General features: G+C 54.3%; 6 protein-coding genes across 6 annotated transcripts; 4 read left to right on the top strand and 2 right to left on the bottom strand.

Moving 5' to 3' along the window:
* Positions 1–355: 355 nt before the first annotated feature.
* Positions 356–1273, top strand: CPAR01_06229 (uncharacterized protein; the record flags this gene model as incomplete). Its single annotated transcript, XM_060490503.1, has 1 exon — positions 356–1273. One exon carries the CDS (start codon positions 356–358, stop codon positions 1271–1273), a length of 918 nt encoding a protein of 305 aa, XP_060351969.1.
* Positions 1274–2251: 978 nt separating this feature from the next.
* CPAR01_06228 (HSF-type DNA-binding protein) lies at positions 2252–4471 on the bottom strand (the record flags this gene model as incomplete). Its single annotated transcript, XM_060490502.1, has 5 exons — positions 2252–3081; positions 3137–3556; positions 3611–3678; positions 3730–3828; positions 3882–4471. Coding segments are annotated over 5 exons (2007 nt in total), but the record flags the coding sequence as incomplete, so codon positions are not given.
* CPAR01_06227 (uncharacterized protein) lies at positions 4443–4949 on the top strand (the record flags this gene model as incomplete). Its single annotated transcript, XM_060490501.1, has 2 exons — positions 4443–4630; positions 4766–4949. 2 exons carry the CDS (start codon positions 4443–4445, stop codon positions 4947–4949), a joined length of 372 nt encoding a protein of 123 aa, XP_060351967.1.
* Positions 4950–12193: 7244 nt separating this feature from the next.
* Positions 12194–12979, top strand: CPAR01_06226 (uncharacterized protein; the record flags this gene model as incomplete). The annotated part of the gene is made up of 1 exon (XM_060490500.1): positions 12194–12979. One exon carries the CDS (start codon positions 12194–12196, stop codon positions 12977–12979), a length of 786 nt encoding a protein of 261 aa, XP_060351966.1.
* Positions 12980–13214: 235 nt separating this feature from the next.
* Positions 13215–15836, bottom strand: CPAR01_06225 (WD domain-containing protein; the record flags this gene model as incomplete). Its single annotated transcript, XM_060490499.1, has 2 exons — positions 13215–13916; positions 13986–15836. The coding sequence occupies 2 exons, from the start codon at positions 15834–15836 to the stop codon at positions 13215–13217; spliced, it is 2553 nt and encodes an 850-aa protein (XP_060351965.1).
* Positions 15837–16435: 599 nt separating this feature from the next.
* On the top strand, positions 16436–17851 carry CPAR01_06224 (WD domain-containing protein; the record flags this gene model as incomplete). The annotated part of the gene is made up of 3 exons (XM_060490498.1): positions 16436–16473; positions 16525–16690; positions 16820–17851. 3 exons carry the CDS (start codon positions 16436–16438, stop codon positions 17849–17851), a joined length of 1236 nt encoding a protein of 411 aa, XP_060351964.1.
* Between the last annotated feature and the right edge of the window lie 2919 nt (positions 17852–20770).

Below are 20770 nucleotides of genomic sequence, written 5' to 3'. Positions count from 1 at the left end.
ATTTGTGGAGAAGGTTGCACCCACCGCCGCCCGCAGCAAAGAACACACCTCTGTCCCCCCCCTGTTCGTTCGAATTTCCAGGCCCGCGCACCCGAAAATCCACGCTAAGATAAACGACGATAAGACGTTGAGCACGAGCCAACGAACTCCCCTAGTCCCCAAATTTTTTAGTCGTCCTTCCCGTCGCTTCTGCGCATCTTCTAGACGCCGATCGTCAACAGCCTCAACCTGTCGCAACGTCGAGATCGCCAACGCACTCGTGTGACCAAACCTTCGAGTCTTTGAAGCACCCCAAGACATACAGCAGCCACATCATAGAAAAATTCTATACATCTGTACACATAAATTATACACAATGGCGCCAGCATCGCCATCCGCCTCCACGGCAGCCCCCAAACTCCCCGCCTCGGCAGACTTCAACGCCCTCTACAACCGCATCTCCCTCGCCTCCGCAAAACAAGCAACCTTCCTCACCTCGATGCGCGCAAAATACCCCTCCCTAGCACGATCATCTTCCTCCTCCACACAAGCAACAACCTCCAGCAACGCCGCTACGCCAGGCACCTTTTCATCAATGTCGAAACCCACCTCCTCAACCGAGACCACAACCACAGCCACCTCAACAACCAGCCGCCCCCGAGCTCCCGCCGACGACGCGGACCTCCGCTTCGAAAACCCAAACACGGGCCTCGGCTTCGCGACCTCCAAAGCGGACCAGACCACCTCCGCCGCAACGCGAGACCTAAGCCGCCGCCTCCTCGGCAACAAACGCGGAGGAGGTCGCGCCGTAGACGACCCGAAAGCCCTCGCCGCCGCGGCGCTCAAGAAGCGCAGGCTACAAGACGACGAGAGCGACGAGGAGGAAGGGAGAGGCAGCTGGGGCAAGAGCAAGAAGAAGAAGACCAAAGTCCATCAGGAGGAGGGGGAGTCTGCCGGACCCGAGGCGCTCGTAGACCCGGCGGCACGGGAACGGGGCGATGTCGAGATGCGCGAGGGCGGATTGGACGACACAGAAGATCAAATACACGACAATGGCCAAGACAGCAAAGAGGATGCTCCGATCGCTAGTCCGATCCAGCCGGAAATAGCGGCGATGGACCCCGCCGAGGGGGATGAGGCCGATAAGCGACCCGAGACAGACGAAGCCACCAAGGAACGGAAAAGGAATAAGAAGAAGCGGAACAAGGAGAACAAGAAAAACAAGATGGCAGCGGCCGCTGCCGCTGGAGGAGAAGGTAGCGTCGGAGCCGCTCAAAAGATATCAGTGGCCTAGGGGAAATCATAGTTCCGCACATGACGAGTGCAGACTGCGGATCAGCGACACACTGCGACTCCCTTGGCCCGAGATGCCGGGACATCATCTCGCCAAGACCGCCGCCCTCATCCCTTGAGACCCTCTGGGAATTGCATGTGCGGTAGGCATCAGCGACAAGTCTCGGAAACTGTCGAATCACACAACTGCCGCGGATTGGCTGGCTGTCACAATATTGGTCATTGCATCTTCGCATTAGATCTAGCCAAGACTTGTTGAGCATGTGCCATCAGGCCATTTACAAGCCACACACTGCTGCTATTCCTGACCAAATACCTCAATATTCAGATGTGAACATGTTATTTTTTGAATGATTATCCATTTCCTCTCGCATCCCAAATGCAGATGTCGCAAATTACACCCCGATATGGACAGCTTTGGACAAATCTTGACAAACCTTGCCGCCTGACGTCCCTTGGGTATCCCGTCTCCTGAGCTCCGACCGCAAACACACAGCCTCCATCCGAGAGTGAATAATGTGAAATGAGATGTGGGATCCGCACTTGTTCTGTTCGATGAGACGCCATTGTGACGCTGAATTACTAGAGTTGCTAGTTTATAGTATGTTGTTGCTTCACGCAGTTCGGCCGTGATGCAGTAAATAACACATGGTTGATATCAATGTTGAACTTTTTGACGATTGAGAAATCCGGTTGTAAGTCGAGATTGACCGTCGGTGAATCGTATTATGTAGTGACCGTTGGCTTCGTGTGTGTTTCGGGTCTTGATCCTGGAATTTTTGGTTGTAGATATGCATCTGTGCAGCTCGTGTACTGATCCGAGTATGATCCCCCTTTCTTCTATACAAGGAAAGGAATATTTCCAGGAAATCATCGGATAGATGTGTCTATCTGATATAAAAATGTACGGGCATGCGTACGAGGAGTGTGCCATGCATAAGGATCCAACGGACGACTTTGAAGGAGGCAATTGCTTTGCTCACTGCATACGCTTGCGCTTCCGATCATCGTCGCCTCGGGGATCCTCATCCTCGTCGTCTCGTTCAGCCGTGTCAGTCGGGTTGAGGATATGCGCCATACTTCCGCGACGCGTGGGTGGTCCTGAATGATCTCTGATGGCCAAATTCTTGTTGTCCCGGTTGGCCGAGTTCCACGACCAGTTGCCAAAGGTATCCCCACCACCGCCATTCGAGAAGGGTGCGCCAGGAGGTGTGGTCGGTCGCGATAGAGGCCGTACTTGGGTCGCGTTTTGCAGTGAGTAGGTGGACAGCGACTCCCTTAGGCGCTGGTCCTCCGGCGCGAGTCGGCTGGGCGAAGATGGCCAAGGTCCGGAAGGCGGTCCTGATGGAGGCCCTGAAGCAAACGGCGGCGGGGCACTGGGCTGCCACCCGTGTGCCCGTATATCAGCCGATGTGTGACGTCTTGCTAGACTTCCAGGAGGCGGCTCCACCTGAGCCAAGGGATGCGGCCCCGGAGGAGGCGGAGGCGGCGCCCCCCGCAAGGGAGATGAGGCCTGTGGCACTGAACCACCGCCAACCGAACCACCACCAATCGAGCCATAGGGTCTTCGCGTGCTGATCGAGAGATTCGAAGGCACAGGAGGCCGGTAGAAATTCTGCCCTCTGGGCTGGGGAACAGCAAGATTCGCGTTTCGTCTTGGGTCATCCTGGGGTAACTGCCGCGGCGAAACCGGTGCATTCTCCACGTTGGTGAAGTATGCTCGGCTGCTTGAGAATGGCGATTCCTGGGGATCATCAATAGTTCGGAGCATCTCGGCCTGTCTTGCCATTTCCGATTGCAAATTGAGAACTGATTCGTGTAGTGTTAGCTACCAGCTACGTGGACCGCAAAAGATGCAACTCACCATCCCGGTGTACTGGGTTGTCGGGACTAGGGACGAGACTGAGCACCGTCCTAGACAACTCTTGGTTGAATTGGAGGAGCCGTGACATTGTTTCCATCACCGCTTGCTGCTTAATATGCATGTAATGGGCATTCTCTTCACTTCTCTGCAGTCGCATGCTCAGGTCGTACAGCGTATGCTCGAGCCCAGGCATACGCATTTCGGAGCCATCGCTCGGGGGAGGCATCGGTTCCGAAGGCGTTCCGGGCTGCGAAGGGCTGGGCTTTGAGTTGGGATACTCCCGGTGAACAAGAGCATGACGTGAAGCTCGCCGTTTAATTTCACGGAGTCCAACCAGGTCGCCTCGCTTGAAATTGCCGTTTCCATGTTTGAATTCCCACAAAGCGGTCTCGGGATTTGTCGTGTGGAAAACGTCGCTCACTGTTGCCTCAATTAGCATTTGACATTTTGTGGTCAAAGGAGATGCTATCGAACCTTTATGAAACCCGTACATGTTCAATTGTCTGACGAAAGAGGATATGTTGGTGTGTTTGAAATATTGTCTAGTCGATAGTGAGTAGGTGAAAGACATATTCGAAAGCGTGTTCACCTACGCTAGAACTTTGGAAAAGTCCGCGGACGGTGACATAACGAAGCTTTCAGCACTCGCTGACCATGATATCAGATGCTGTATGCTTGGGTCCTCCAGCATGCTGAACGGTGTTAGCTATACTGCTACTGAACATTGTTCTAGACTCCTGCTCACCTGTACAGCTTATGTATGAAAGCTGTCTGCACAATCTTTGGCTGGTGCACAGCCGCGGCCGCAGCTGCGGGCGCGGCGGGCATGGCGATCGAGTTGTTCGCAGATTGGTCTGTAGGCGAGGTGTGCTTGGATGCGCCGTTGGCATCCGTATCGTTGTGCTTGCTCGAAGGAGAGGTCGTGCTGGCGTTGTTGGAGGAAGTGATCTCCATAGGCTCACCGGGAGATGGAGCAGACATTTGAATGGTCGGGGTCGGGGTTGGGATAGGTACAATGCGATTCGGATTCAGATCGGCATGACCGTTAGCAGGCAGAGGAGCTCTCTGCGGACTCTCAGTCACTGTGGCCATCCCCTCTGTAAGACGCAAGAATCCGGTTAGCTCTAGAGACAAGGGCGCAATGAATTGCGAGGAGAACGCGGTTTTGGGAATGGCAGGGAAGACAGGAGAAGGAGTTGGAGCGGTATCGAGGCGGTCGCGGTGGGTTTGTGGAAATGGTTGAGGGGCTTGTCTCACCTCATGGCTTCGCAGAACGGTATAGGCGATGCGGGCGGGTTCTGCAGCGATGCGCGCAGAGGAAGACAATGGGATAGGTCTATCGCAGGAGGTATGGGGTTGGGGTGGCTATCTGGGATCGATTCTATTGTCGAGTGGTGCCTTTGAGCCCTTTGGCAGCTTCGCGAGAAGGCTTCCTTTGGCTAGGATTGGCGAGAAACGACAGCAATGTTGGTTGAAGCAGGCGAGCGCGAGTGGGTGAGCGGTTTGGGGATTGAAGCGTCCAGCCGTGGTTCGGTTCTGCTAGCAGCAGGTCTCTGTTCCAGCTGCCGACAGGCTTCCAACGTCGGGGGATTGCAAGGTAGAGGGATGGATCTGCTGGAATGCGTCCAGATTGGCAGAGCTGAAGAAAAAGGTTCGGGGTGTTCTTCTCGTCCAGATGGGTGGCGGAACTCTCAGCGAAATGCCTAGGGATGCGGGATGCGAGATGCAAGAGAATGGAAGTGGAAGTGTCGAAGTTCTAGAGTTCGAAGAGAAGGAGAAGGGTTTCCGAAGGCCAGGGCCGCCGGAAATATGACGACGAATGAGGGACAAGGACGAGGGACTGGGGGTGGGTGGTGGTGCTGGTGGTGGTGCTTGTGCTGCTGCTGGCGAAGGTTTAAAGTGGCTCGACTAGATCGATAGTCGGTTGGATCTGCGAGGACACAGGAAGAAAGAAGGCCTGATTAAGGAGAGCAAGTGCTACAAGAATTGCGGGATGGTGTAAGGTAGCGTGTACTCTAGACTGTGATTCAGCAGTCAGCTTCTGAGTGGCCCCGTTCTAATTGCGGCGTCGATGTGTCAGTCGGTTGGTAAACCCAATGCTTCAAGGTACCTTTTGTCGTGTTTGGGTCAAGGAGCAAGAGAGGGAGCAAGGACGGTAGATAGCCGAAGAAGCATGTGTGGGAGAAGGAGGAGGAGTGTGAGCGACGAGTCTCTATTGAGCCCAAGCACGGTAATAGTATCCGTAATGAGAGAGAGAGAGAGAAAAAAGGAGAAGGCGCGAAAGTAATAGAAATCGAAAAAAGGGATCTCAGGTATCCAATGTCAAATGGCCGAAAGTGGGAGAGAGAAGGAGGGAGGTGTGGCGCCCGTCCCACCAGCAGCACCAAGTGAGGATGTTCAGAATGTTCAGGTCGGGGAAAGTGTCGTTATTGATGGAAGCTTGCTGATTGGGCTGAAGGAGGGGGTGGGAGGGCATCCGCGGGCGTGTGAGATGGACGGCCATGCATGGGGCGGGCCCAAGTCGCTTTACCTTGCTGCAGCAGCAGCAGCAGCAGCAGCAGCGAATTTTAGGGGTACGAAGTACCTAGGTACGGAGCACCAAGGAGAGGACGGGAGAGCTCCTGCTCGGTCACTGAATTCTTCTTTCTCACCTTCACGTCGGGCAATCACACATTCCGGTACGTATAGTACCTTAGGTATCCAGGTATCTTACCTAGGTACCTCACTCAGATATGAGATATCTCACTCCAGGTCTCTCACTCACGCACAAATACATGGGACGTATTTGTACAAAGGTATACACGCGCGCTATCTTTGCCTATCTCTCTCTCATCTCACTCACACACGCATACACATGCTGCTGCACACAACAGGGCAGGTGGCACGGCAGGACAGACGATGTGGAATGGAAGATACCGTGGAAGCTCAGGAGAGAAGGGGGAAGGGGGTGTCCGGTCCCCGCCAGCTGAAAATGGGAATGGACAGGTGGGAAAGCAGGAAAAGGTCACATTCAATCCAATGGGTGGGTGGATCTGGCTGGAGGGGGGGTCGACGGTCGTCTTCTCCTCGCTGGGATCTCAAAGCGCACCCCCTCCCACAGGTAGGGAATTAGATGTGGGTGCAGATGCTGGGGTCCCTGGTGGCATTCTCCGGAACAGGGTCAAAGGAACAAGGTTAAGGCCGATGGATGAGCTGCCAGCCAGTTACTCAAAGTCTCAAAGGCTTCTTCTCCTGCATGTATCATCCCGTGCCTCTCAGTATGGGCGAATACACCAGTATTGTATTCTTGCTCTGGCCAGTCTACGCACGTTGAAATGGATGGCGCCCGCCGGGATCCCGTACCGCTCAAAGTCAGATTTTGGCTCGTCTGTCTACGTAAGGTAAGGTCGTAAGGTAAAGAGGTATCTCTGCAGCTACAGTACCTACCTACGCCATGAATCTGAATCGAAGAGGCGTTGAAGCCCCGTCAAGATGAGATGAAATGCAAGTCCTGATGTCTGAACCCCTGACGAGACTCTTTCCAAAATGGGCCAAGTTTGCTTCTTCTTTGCCGGGTCTTTGCTATCATACAATTCAAATTCACGAAACGTCAAACATGATGATGAAGTACACTGACAGGCAGGGAGGGAATTGCCATTTCCCCATCCTCCAGACAATAGCCCAGACGTTCGATCGGCGAAGCTCTTGACGCTCTTAGTCACAGTCATTTGCTGATGCCCACCAGTCTAGAGGAGCACAAAGAGCTTCAGCCGCACGATGCCTTGAGCATCAAAGAGGTACATGACACCAGATAGGCCATGTCTCTTACCACTGATGAGAATGAGAGTCCGCAACTGTGTCGTACAAACTTCGACGCCAGCCAGAGACATGGCAGAGAGAAAGGGCAACGAGTGACGTCGGATCAAGTACCCTGCGTCCAGTCTAGTCCGCGCCTATCTGTCCTTGGCTAGGTGTCCCATCGAGTACCTATGCATACAAATAGGGAGCACCACAAGGCTTCTCATCTTCGACTCCATATCTCCGGGGTCTGGGCAGCACTCTCTGCATTGACAGCCGCATGACTGCAGGTCAACCACTACATGAGGTTGCAGTTGCTTTGGACATGAGGTTCGATTGACGGTTTGAGCCATGATGAGCGAGCTAAAGGTACACTACCTTGGGCGTACAAAAAACACGGCTCGGTCTCTGGAGCGCCCGCCCGTAAGGAACCCTAAGACCGCCGGATGTTGGACCGTCGACTCGACTGTGTTTTAGCAACACGTCTTTCACCCAGCCGCTGGTCGGAGCCGGCGTCATGGCATCAAGTGGATGGTCCTGGCGTACCTATCTGCCTACCTAGCTGCACGTCTGCTTCTCCCGTGCTTTGAAGCTCAAGACGCAACTCTCTACTTACAGTTGCCAAGACACCAGCCTGCGTCGGAAACATTACACCAAGAGGCGCCCACCAGACAATGTATTTCGTTATAGCAATTCTCTCTGATTTGTAAGTTTTGGATTTTTTGCCAGCCAAGTAAGTAGAACCGTGCCTTTGGCAGCTACCATTGGATGTAAGGAAGGGAAAAGTATTTGCATCTCCCGTACCAGTCAAGACAGACTCTACCTAGGCAGGTAGGTATCTTAGTGCCTCAGTCAAGTGCCCATGGTGGCAAGCAAAAGAAGGTGAGGTAAGGTAGATGGAGATGCGTACCTGCCAACTTGATACCTAGGGGTAAGATGATATTGGGAAGGGTCAGCACAGGACACCTTCTGACTGGCCTTGCTTTTCCTTGCCTCGTGTTCTTTTCCATTCGTTGAACAGACAGTCAGACACCACGGGGCTCGACTCTTCGTTGCATGTTGCCTCGATTCCTATTTGCGCATTCCATCTCCGGCTCTTTTTCTTTCCAGCTTCGTTTCTTCGCCGTTCTTTCTCACTCGATTGAATGCCATTTACAGGGCCTGGAGCTGAAACTTGAGCGACCCTTTCACTCCTCCACATCTTGAACAAACGCATCTCAATTTCATCCACCGCCCTCCCTCTACCTAGTCGTTTCCTGGACCGAGCTCTTTTAATTTCAACCGCCTCCTCCAGTATCAGCCTGGACGTAGGCATAACCGATTCAACGTTTCTGTCAATTTCCTAGCATGTCGCCTTCGGATACACCATGATATGCACATCATGTATTTGTTCACCTTTTCCCGTACCCCCTGAGACCGTCCTCTCCACCCTAAAGTCCGTTTTTGCTTTCTTTTCCCGTCATTCGATCCCCAACTCCTCGTTTCTCTGACACGCTGTCTCAGTCGTGCAGCTCAAGATCTCTTCTCCAATCGCCCGGTCCAGGAAGCTACGAGATTGCCATCTGCGACAATCATAGCCTTTCAGCCAACCCCGTCTCCTCGATGCCTAGATGCGGCCGCGACCAGGAGGGGTGTGGGTGGGGAAGACACTATCCCAGCAAACCAAACCCATCTCCTGCTGAGAATGAGATGCGATACCCAAACCTACAAGGCAGACCCCCAGCCTCGATAGCTTCTGGCCGGCTGCAGCTGGAGGGTCGGTATCAAGTTTCGATCGACCCAAACGAGAGGCATCATTTTCTTCCCAGTCCTTACCACAACTACCACCCTTTAACCATCATCACCACCACCACCATTACACAGAACCAAACACTAAGGGCACGCCAGGACCCTACAAGCCGTGCAGGCTGGATCATGCTGCTACCGAGATGCTCTGTGCTTTCTTTCTGCTTCAACAGCTCCAGCTTAGCCTATCCGTTGCCCAACTAAAGCATCCGGTTCGTTGACTACATGTCACGTCTGTGTCCGTTCGACGGCAGGTAGACGACAAGCGAAACTGGCGGGACTCTTACCGAGCCAAAGGTCCCCAAGCTCCCCGTCCCAGGGCCTAGTCCCCCCGGGCACGAGCAGATGCTTTTACAACTGACAAGCCAGTCGGGAGCTGCGTTGCTTTCCCAGGAGTAGTGTTAAATCTCGATCAACCGTGGGCTTCGTCGACTATCCTGGAAGCCGACTGGCCAAGAAACTGTGCCTGGCTGTCTTCGCTTCGGGCCTGTGCTCTGTGGTACTGCGAACGGTCCAGCGTGTGGCATGTGGAGAGCTTGTCCTCATCAAATTGAGCACGCAAGTGCTTCAGAGCGGCTTTTGCGCAAGCCCTTTTGCTTCCTGTGTCTTACCGTGGCGTGATGATGGCCTCTGCCACTCACCCAATGAACCTTGCCTTCCCACCGCTCAAAGCAGGCCGTCATCTTAACCAAAGGTTCGAGCTAGCGGTGGTGCGGTGCTTGTGGCAGCTAACGCAGGACCACAACCAGCCCAGGAATTGCGGAAGACTCGAACCGGCCAGACGGTGCACTTCTGTTTCAACGGCGTCGCTTCTTCGCGATAATATCCACAATCCGCGCGAGACGGCTAGGGCAGACACGATCAAGCCATTCGCCTCCAAACGACCACCCTAGCAAAATGGCCGTGAGCTCAGTGCCTAGAGGCCTAGTTGACAATCGGGTCCGTCGATGCAGTACACACGCAATGATCACTCCGCGTCAAGGAGGAACGCACAGAGACCCATAGGTCAAAATACGATCTAGACAAGCACCGCATTGCTCTTGGCCGGAGGCTCTTGAGATGCTGATTACCTGCCGCAACAACCTTCATCACCAACGAAAAAACTCAACAGGTTGGGTCCATGTCGTCCATGGTGAATCGGAAGAGGCTATTGAAAGCGCAGATTCAATATTGGATAATCAAGATTCAGCAGGCATGTGCCGCCCACTGTGCCGTACCTGAGGGACTTTGACAACCACGAAAACCGTTTCGTTACTGCACTCCGTACCCTGGTTAAGAGCTGAGACCAGAAGCGAGGAAGTCACTAACAAACAACCAGGGAGTTTCTTGTCTCCCATATGTAGTGCCTGCTGCCACGGGAGGCTAGGGCAATTTGATCTGCAACTACTCAACATCAAATGGCCCATCGTTCGTTGACGCCTCAACTCCAATCTCGAGCTGGCCAGTGCCAGTCCGAGGAAGTCGGCGTCTTTACGCCAAATTCTCCGCAGATTGTCCGATTTACTGCTCGCTGTTCACGCCTTCCCTCGCCTCTGGATATTACAGCAAACGATTTCTCGACAGGTGAAAAGGGGAGCTGGAGACCATGGACCGGGCCGACAAGGGCCCAGCCAGCCAGCCATACTCGACCGAGGGATAAAGCGTCGAGCAAAAGCCCTGAATTTCCCCTTCCAACCCCTGCCCCTGGTCCAAATCCAGACGACGACGTGTGCTTGTCACGTTTATTACCACGGAGAGGACTCGTCTAAGAAGCTCCTGCGAACAATGCGAAGCTATCATCTAGTCGTTGCATTCCAATGGGACAAGGCTAGGGTGCTTCCGAACGTTGAGGAGAAATGTATGCAACCCCCTCCCCCAGTCGCCCAGTAAGCATTGAGCACTGGAAGCAGTTTCTTCATGGCACGCATTTCGATCTGTGGATACACCTGGGTCGCCTTTTCCAGCGAAACTAGGCACAGTTACCGTCACATGCTCAAGATTGTCTTCAACCGTGTCTGGGACTATTTCCTCCGGCTCTCGCCTCGAAGCTTGCTATACTCTTCCGTTTTGAAAATAAGATGTCACGGCCATTCAGCTCTGTCTTGGCGCATCCTTTGAGCCTCGGGTGCCCTTAGCTGAACAAGGTTTAGGGGGTGATTTCCAGCGCAGAAACGTTGACCTCGTTACAAGTCGACATCCGCATCTGCAAACTCTTCCTACCTTAATCGCAAATGCGCCTGTGGATGGTGCCCTCCAGCGAGCGTCATATTCAGGTCATTCCGACGACGGACTGCTACTGCCGCACAACCGGTAAGTCTCTAATCCTTCCTGAGGGCTCTTTGCATCCACCTGAACCAGCTTTTTGACTTCTTTCCAAACCAACGAGTTTGTGGATGGCGGCCTGAGCGAACGAACTGCAGTCCCAACGTTTCAGCAGAACCGCTATCCGCCCAGCCTTGTGTGACTACTGGACACTTTGCTGGACTACGCACTTATCATGTCAGAATGGAAGCTGCTACAGGCAACTGTTAGATCGAGCACCTCAACGTTGTCGATCCGACAGTGTTCTCGACCAGCACTGGCTCTCCTACTCCTTACACCACCACCTGTGACCTAAGGCCCCGGCCCATCTCCATGGTCCGCTCTTGATGTAACGCGAGCCGGGTCCGGCGAACTCTCTCTGCGGTAAGCGTTCTTTCTGTCCGAAGAACGTTGAAGATGTAACGTCGACGCTCGTCTCACGGCGAATCGCCAAGCTTCTAGAAGTTTGACTCATACAATTGGCTTCCGGGAGCCCTTTGAGAATTGCCCAACCCAGAGCTCTGGTGTACCTTTCGTCTCATCTTCAAGTTACTGAGATTCTTCTTTAACAAGCAAATCGCTGCTGTCCACCTTTGCGTATCGCGTTGAAACCCAGAACGGACTAGTTCCAAGAGCCTGCTCTATACAGCATGGTGACTGGTTCCGTGGAACGACACATCCGAAGCCAAAGAAGAACCCCACGACCGAGATCTACCCCGTTCGACTCGAACTCTAATTTTTGCATTACCCTGTCGAATTCCGGGTATGGTTGTTCATCCTTCCGCCCCCTTGCCTAGTTTGCACCGGACAGATCCCGCGGGTAGCCTACGTCTAACTGTGGTATGGCCGTTCTGCAAATAAGACAGGGTAACATGTCGCAATCACGACAACATGCATGCAAGCAAACGGTGATGTCCCACAACGCGTCAATGGATGCGTAGCATGGTTTTTTCCTTCGTCTTCGTGGCCGAACATGACACCTAAGCCTCTAAAAACAACAGGCAATGGGACGGATACACCATTGACCTCCAGGCTCTGGTCACCGTGTACCGGATTCGGGCCGCACCTTGCCGCCCATTCCGCTTTCCCTCCTCCACCGTCCCCGCGCACACGGGAAGGAAGAGTGCTGCTGGGAACTCGGCACAGTGTTCCGAGAACGACCATGGCGTCTCGGTTGGACTGCCGAGAGAGAGAGAAACATGACACGAAGACGGCATGTCTTGGGACAACACATCTTTCAATCTTGAACTTAATCGAGAAGAAGTTGAGGTTGTGGTGGTGCGAATACTTCGACCAGGGTCCCGCAAGAAACCCTTACTTCCAGCACGAGGATGGAAGTCCAAAACCCAGCCAAGAGACACGTGGACGCCCTCTTGTTGTTTGTTCCAGTCGGTGCGTGTTGTAGTCGAGTCTTCGCTTTGGTCCATTTCGTCTTCGGATTTGCTGCTTTACTTTACACGGAGGAGTCTCGGATCCGGGGGGTTGAGTGTTTGGGCTTATGCACCCATCACGTCCGACATTATGCCGTTCGAGGCCGGGGACCCAGAGGCTCCTTCTAAGTTCTGGATGGGCACTCTCTGGAAGAACCAAGTGTCCAAAGAAGGGAGGGCGAACAATTCGACCCAAAGTCAAATATCGACACAACGTTCTAACCCTACACAGGAGAAAAAACATCAGCTCGGAAAGTCCGCGAGGACCGGTGCCATGGGTGCCGCCCTCGTACCTGTGCTCCAGAGAGTTCCACGTATGGGAGATGAACCGCGACACATCCTCATCAAAAACACACACACGAAAACGACGATACGGACAGATCTCCGCCTTTTCACAGTGATATCTTGCTCCCTTTACGGAGAACACGACGTGCTTATTCCTCGTATTATTCATACCCTTCTGCCCCGACTCCGTATTTTAGACATTTTACAAGGAACACGAAATGGACGACGATCCGAAAAAGCAAAAAGGAAAGAACCTCTATCCGTACGGATATCGCCTTTGTATTAGCTAGTCATTCATTTCACGTCTTTCGCAGGGGAAAAAGACAAACGCAGACCATCAAGTAGTCACTATCGTATCATCATCCAAACGCCTTTCCTTATACTGACGGGAAGGACCCATCCAAACAACCATGAAACCCAATTCCCGACATGGGGAGTGAGGGGGGTTAGCCCCCTTCCCGAGTATGTGCCCTTCCCGGAGCAACCATCCAAGCCATGGATGACCAAAAAAAAGAAAAAGTCTAAAAGTCGCCATCGTCAACATCCATCCCGCTGACTCTCCGCTCTCCGATCTCGCGGATCTTGTCGCCCAGGATCGACCGTCCGTACCGCTCCGCAACCTTACCCGCCGCCTCAATCATACGGCCCGTCCGATCGCGCATCAGACCCACCAGCTCCAGCGCCCGCATGCCGCGCTCCTCGCCCTCGCGACACTCAATGGCCAGCATCTGCAGCAACGTCTTGTCGAGCTCGAGCTCCAGCCGTGCAAGACCCGTCTTCTGAGAGTGCGTGGCGTCGGTGTGGTCAATGAGATCGCGCAGCTGGGCAGAGTGGATGCCGGAAATCAGGAGCTTCTGCTCCAGCTTGCGCGATTCGCGGCGGCCTTCATCCTCCTCATCGTCGCCGTTCTCTCCTTCCGCACCCTCCGAGTCCGGAGCGGGAGCCGGAGCGGAGGTTAGTGGCACGGAGAATTCAAACTCGGACAGCAGCGGCCGCGGGAAGTAGGGGTACTGGTCCCCGCCCTTGAGGATGATGCAGTGAAACTTCTTGTCGGCTACCGCAATTGGCCAGTAGGTTTCTGTCTTCCTTCCCGACGCTAAACGCGGGAGAAGCTTTGTGTCAAGGAGGGGCACCCAGCAGGCGCGCGAGGGCTTCCGCCAGTGAAGCAGGGTGAGCAGAGTGCCTGTCGAGTCATAAATGCAAGGATCCTGAGTCGGTGTACCCTGCCTGTCAGCGAAACTGCATCCCTATGTCCGAAAGGGAAGAAGGGGAGGAGGGGCGTGTAAACTTACGCCGACATCTGAGAAGAAGACGCTCTGCAACGTCGCGCCATCGGGTAGTGCGACGGTGTCTTCGTTTTGGCAGATTTCGTCCCGCTTGATGTTCTCGATCGTGTACAGGAGGCGAGCGTTGCCGTCTGCGCCGACGGGGCCGTTGCCCATCGTTATGACATAGTCACGCCAGCTGGCGCAAGTGACCATCGGTGTGCTCTTGGGCCGATAGACCCGGTACGGCACTCCAAAGAGGGTGAAGATACGCACATAGTTGGCGGTTGTGGTAACTGTGATGAAAGACTCGCTCAGCGACATGGCAACTACGGCCTCACCCTTGGGCAGCTCAGTCCGCCAGTCTGTCCGCTGCGTCCACGTCTCGTGTGGGCGGTAGAAGATGGTGGCGGGCGTATTGTCTTGCGGTGGACACGAGAACAGAGCGCCGTGCTCTGTCAGGCAGGCCTTATCGTAGAGGAATGTGTCTGTGAAATGGAAGTCGCGGTGGAATTCGTGATCGTAGAACTCTACCGTCACGGTGTTGTGACCGTCCTGGTCGACCGTCCAGATGACGCCAATCATATTCAGGCAAAGGTATTTGCGGTTTCCGCGCCAGGGAGTCGAGCCTGGTTGAAAGGCCTCGTGGAAGTTGAGCGCGAGCTGGCGGCGCTTGCTCGCGCGGTCGCCGTCGTCGCCGCCGGCATCGAGAGGCCTCTTTTGCCCCGTCGAGTAGCCCGCACCGTCATCGTCAACAACAAAGCCGTCTCCATCATCGTAGCCGTCCTCACCGTTGAGGAAGGAGTCAAGACTGCCCAGGGAATCGCGGCGAGGGCGGCTCGGGATTGCAGCCTTGCCGTTGGCATCTGGTCTCCTGGCGTTATTGGAGATCTCGGAGAGGGGATCGTGGATAAAAGGTGCAGGCTGGCGAGGCAGCTGCAGGAAGCTAGAGAACTGCTCCGTAATAAGGTTGGGGTAGATGTAGACCTCGCCGTCAGACGTTGTGAACGACAGCAGGTTGTCCTTGGGGTGCCATGTGATGTCAATGACGTTGCTGTAGTCAAACTTTTGAATCACGCTCTGTGTCTTTGTCTCCCAGATCAAGAGCTTCCCGTCCTTTCCTGCCGTCGCCAGCATCGCGCCGTTGGGCGACCACGCCACCGCGGTGACATCACCCAAATGCCCGTTGGCAAACGTCCGCTGCTTCTCCCAGTCGTTCTTGGACACGACCTGGACATCGTGCATGGGCGTAGGCACCGCAAAAGCCCGTCCGTCGGGATGCCACACAATTTTGGCCGAGTTCTCGGATTCGGGGTCGAGAGGTCCAATGATGCCGTCCACCTTGCGGATGAGCTCCGGCGTCTCTGCCGTCATGGAGTAGACGTAGATAACTCCATCTGTACACGCCAGCGCCAATAGCCCGCCCTTGGGATCAAAGGCTAAGTGCTTCGTCGGGCGCCCGTGGTCCTTGAGAACGCGGATGCGAGAGTTATCCTGGGTATCGACGACCTTGACCGTGAGCTCGTCGCTGGCGACGGCACACCACTTTGCGTCGGGGGATAGAGCGACGTCTCGAACTGGTAGGGAGGTGCGAGTGAGGAAGCGCTCGAAAGTAGTGTCCTCGACCGAGTAGACGCTGACGGTGCCGTCCTCTGAGCCGACCACGAAGAAGGCGTCAGATGCGGCAACGGCGCAGTTTTGCTCGGGGCAGTCGTCGATGTTGAAGGGCTCGCCATCGTGGTGGGTGCGGTAGAGGCGGATCGTGTTGTTGGAGCCAACGGTGACGAGGCGGGCGCCTGAGGGAGTGTAGGCGAGACGGGTTGTTCCCGTGGTGTGCGCCGGCCTCGGCCGCGGTTTCGGGGCGAGGGAGGAGGCCATTTCGGGGTTGATGTGTGGGATGTGGTTTAGATCTTGTTCATGGGTATTTTTGAACTCTCACTATCTCGGAGAGATCGGTGATTATGAGTGATAAGTGAAGCTGGCCGTTTGAAGAGTCGTGGTATCGTCAATTGGGGTCTTGTGGTTGGAGATGAGTGTTTGAGAGAATCGATGTGGTGATGGTGGGACAGAGGCACTCTGAGAGGGACGCGTTTAGACGCGTCGCGAATTCAATTAAAGCAACTTTTTGACAGGCGCGGGACAGGGGTCGTTGATAGAACCCCGCCAGGTACGTACTTCTTCAGTCTGATCCTCTTCTCCAACCACTTGGTGACAGGTGGGGGGGGCTGTCACTGCTTTCACAGAAATGCATCGCAGGCATCAGAATTGATGAGAAATGCAGCTTGTGAGTGAAAGTGGGCGATCCGAAGAGTTACCTAGATTAGGCATCAAAATTCCCAAAACCCATTTTTTGCCTTCTAACCGACTATCGTATCTTTAACCAAGGCTGAGTTGAGCTGCATTGTACGTATTTTATCCTACAGTTATTGAAAGGAACGGTTCAAGGACTTGGGCGATCGTGAGAAATACCCCTCAACATGGAGTCAACCAACCAAGAGAACTTCTTCGAGACGGAGTAAGTATACGTTGAACGAGGCTACCAAGACAATGACTGACAATTATGTAGCACGCAGCAAGAAAAGCGCCAGCAGCGTGCCAAGAAGGAGGGAAACACGTTTGGCAACCCGCTGCGCATGCCCTCCAAGCTCTTGGCCGTCATCAAGGATACCAAGTCCAATAACTCCGTCTTCGTCGCAGAATCTGGTGGAAGGGTATCTAAGGTGAACATCGAGGTAAGATTCTCTCATATACCTGCGGCATGACTCTTGGGATTCTCGCCCCTGGCCTCTTTGATTCCATCCCATCAGAGCGCTGTAGTGAGATAGTGCCCATCTCGAAATCAGGGGCTCACCACATCACAGACACGAACCACCACAGCAAAGTACACCGGCCCCTCCGTCCCAGTAACATGCCTCGCAACAGGCGGCGCCTCCAACAACACCCTCTTCGCAGGCAGCTGGGACAAGGCAATCTGGTCCTGGGATGCCACAACGCGCCGACCGGGCCGTAAGTATGAGGGCCACTCCGATTTCGTCAAGGCTCTGGTCTGCGGCCGCCTCGGCGACAAGACCATCCTCGTCAGCGGCGGTGCAGACAAGAAGATTATCGTCTGGGACGCCGACGCGGGGCGCAAGCTACACGTTCTCCAGGACCCGACCACGACCATGATGTCGCTGCAGTCCCTCGCCATCGACCCGGTCCTCAGCACCGCGGACGAGATCGTCCTTGTGAGCGCCAGCAGTGATCCGCACATTCGCCGGTGGAAGATCAGCCTCGACTCGTACGCGCAGCTTCCCTTTGACCAGCCCCCTGCCGCTGGAGGAGAGAAGGCCGCCGCCGCCGCGGGCGAAGAAAAGCTCACGATCCAAGAACACGAGACGAGCGTGTACAAGGTCCTCTTCGACATCACCGGCGACGAAGTCGACCTCTGGACCGCGAGCGCGGACGGCACCGCCAAATGCCTCCTCCGCGAAAAGGCCTTTTCCGCAGAAGACGCCTTTGAGCACGGCGACTTTGTCCGCGCCGTCGCGCTCACGCCGGACTGGGTCGTCACGGCGGGAATCAACCAGCACATCAAGGTCTGGGACCGGACATCGGGCCAGCTGTACGCCCTCCTCGACGCGCACTTTGACGAGATCACCGACCTTGTCGTCCTGCGGGGTTCTTCGACGGCGGCGGCGGATGTGCTGTGCAGTGTCGGTATCGACTGTACGTTGCGGACGTGGCCTCTTGACCGTAAGGGGTTGGATGCGGCGGTCGAGGAGATTCGGGCTGCGTCCGAGGTTGTTGATGGGCAAGAGGGTGAGGGGGAGAAGAGGAAGGACGATGATAAGGAGCCTTTGATGACAGCTGAGGAGGAAGCGGAGTTGGCTGCGCTGATGGAGGATGATTAGAAAGTACAGTCTAGTCAATGAGATGGAATGGCATCGCGATCTGGCTCGCATTCTGTTGCCATCAGATCTTCACGTCACCCTCGTCTGCTTGGCGAGCTTGCCAATGTGATGCAATCATAAGCTACACGTCACGAGCTCAGTAGAAGGAGCGGAGATCAGGACATGCAAATAACCAAAAACCGTTTTCGCATCGAGTGCTCCAAGCCCGAGATGTTGAGACTTGCTCCTTCCTGCATGAGGGCATCACTCAATAGGCTTTCGGTCAACTCAATCCCAAGATTTCATCCTGACCTCCAATACGGCTAGATGGAGGCAGCATAATTATGTAGTTTGACGTTCACTGATGGTCTCTGATGTTGGGCAATATCGCTGCTTCGTTTACTCGGCCTATCACTTTCCCCCAGTCAAAGATACTGTACTTCCGAAGAGAGTATAACGTCGCGCGCGTTTGCTCACTAGTAACGCCTCATCTAGACTGCCTGAATGCCATCAGTGTCTCGGCCTGCCCGAGGCAATGGCTATTGTTGGGGAGTCTCTTATCGGAAGTGGCATATTGGCGGCATCACATCTACAAAGCTATACAGGCAAAAATCAACGGTTGGGATGACGTGGCAAACGGACAGAATCTTACATGGGTCTCTGAATTTCACCTGAGATTGCCGAGGGTATGGAATCAACGTCCTTCTCGGAGTTAAGTTGCTGTTCTCTTTCGACGGGAGATGCAGGGCATGTCGACATCTGCGGCATTCCATGCAGCCGGTCGATCCGTGGCGTATCTTGTCCGCTGGGATGTCGCCGATTTCACCAAGGAAAAACTGACTATAATTATTCGTTCGAGTGGGCTCCACGTGTTGCTCTGTGGGAGCTGCCGTGATATGTGATGGTCATCATCGTAGTCTGGCGTACCATGCTCGTATACAGAGTACTTCATACCAACGACCTTTCAAACGCCGTCCTCAATTCCGCATATGTTTTCATCCGTGTTCCTAGAATGGCGGAGCTGCCTCTGTGCTCAGCACTTATCTAGCGGCCCGGTCACCCGGATCAGTCTTCCGAACCAGGCCCGCCATACTAGGTCGTCCACGATGATGGCCGATCCCCAAGACTCACGCCAGCAAGTGCCACTTGCATGCCCGTGGCTGGTGGAGAGACTGGCATCGTATTCAAGCACATCTGCTCAAATAGCTAACAGGAATTAGTGGCTTCAATGGCTTGCCAGCCCGTGCGAGCATGCGAGGTTGCCGAAACGCGGCGGTCGCCTAGCTGCCACCCTCGCCTATCACAATATAAAAAGTGGCAATGGGCCAGAACCACGATGCAGCCAAGCTTGAGCTGAATTGTCCATCCAAGGGAATCCTGGATTGGATTGGGGAACTATGGGCTGTTGTTCAAGCCGGCCGCGATCAACGTATGGATCAGGGGTACGACTGCCGGCGGAAGGGCTTGTGCGACCAGAAGAGCCGCGGGAATCTCGAACTTTGAATCTTTTGACAGCATGTAAAGACGTCCTTGGGTCGACTAACAGGTGGCCATGTAAAGGTCTCGCTATTGCCAACAGATGAAACACAGACGTCGAAGGGAGATTTCTTTCTTCGTTTTCCACATTTCCCATCAAACCGCACGGGCAGATCAGGGATCTAGGCTTCCCCAAGTGCGGCTATAGATGAGACACTTTAGCCGCTCCGTGGCCTCGGCTTGATGGGTCCCAGCCGATATGTTGATGCTGAGTGAAAAACGCATTGATTACTTCTCAAGGTCCACGACGCGTCTATTGAGACGTCTTGTCTAAATCGTTAGTGCCAGCCGGCGGGTTCGCGACGACGCGTTCGAATACATTCAAGGTGTATACGTGTGCACTGGGTACGTGTGTAGCGCAGTCTGTGAGCCGCCGGACAATTATCATGCAGAAAAAATGGTACATAAAGACCAAATGCTGCAGGTGATGCAAGACACAGCTTATGCAAACGTGGTGGGGAATATCGAAGAGTCTAGGGCGGTTGGCGTGTCCCAATCGAGGCAACGTTGTGATCCGTGGCCGCCGTCTCAACGATTCAGGTTGTCTGCCGTACAACAAAGGCCGCATTTAGTCTGTTTCAAGCCCTTCACCGCTCCCTCTGATGACAAAGTCGTCCCGTTACTGCAGGAACTGACTCAAAGGGCAAACGATACAGTGGTGGTGGGGAACGCTCAAAGCCTGGCTGGATCAGCCCTTTAGAAGTTTAGAGCAACGTACTGCCTGGCGATCCGAGAACACGGGATAGGCCCCAGAGACGCCGCGTTGTGGATTATCGAAGATCGATCTGCTGCCCAGCTGGGATATGGAGCGGCGCTAATCAAGGCTGGCAGATCCCTCTTCAATTTGCCCACGAAAAAGCAATTTGTGTAGGACGGCTGCACGCAGAGGTAGATTGCTCCCAAAAGTGAAGGAGCCTGAGAATATGCTGAAGGTAGGTAATGAAGTAGTAAGCTGCATCCTAGAATGGCGAGGTAACTTGGTATGCTTTTGTATGAGCACATCTAGAGCTGGTATGCTGGTCGTTTCGTACAACGTCGGACAACATCCAGGCTCGGGCTTCCTGGTGTACCTATCTCTGTAAAGGCCATGTTACGCGCGCAGGTTCGTGGTTGAGAGCGCTATGATAAGTCTGATGGATGACAAAATTCGACATATTGGCGCCTCTGCAGCATGTTGTTGGCGCCCAAGGAAGAGCGATGTCCATACAGCCAATGGCTCTTTGCCAGGACATAAAGTCTAACAGTATCCGTTGCATTCCCATCATTTATGAACGGAGCGGGCACGTTGCTGGAACCACGGTTTCCAATGTGTGCTGGGTAAAATTGAGGCGCATTTTTTGAAGGCAAAGCGACGAGTCCGTGCAAATTTTGTATCGAGTCTGGTGTCGTAAAGTGTCTGCCTCG

Source organism: Colletotrichum paranaense (assembly GCF_030867605.1).
Source record: "Colletotrichum paranaense strain IMI 384185 chromosome Unknown Scaffold_4.1, whole genome shotgun sequence".
NCBI lineage: Eukaryota > Fungi > Ascomycota > Sordariomycetes > Glomerellales > Glomerellaceae > Colletotrichum > Colletotrichum paranaense.
This window is presented reverse-complemented; position numbering and strand designations above follow the sequence as displayed.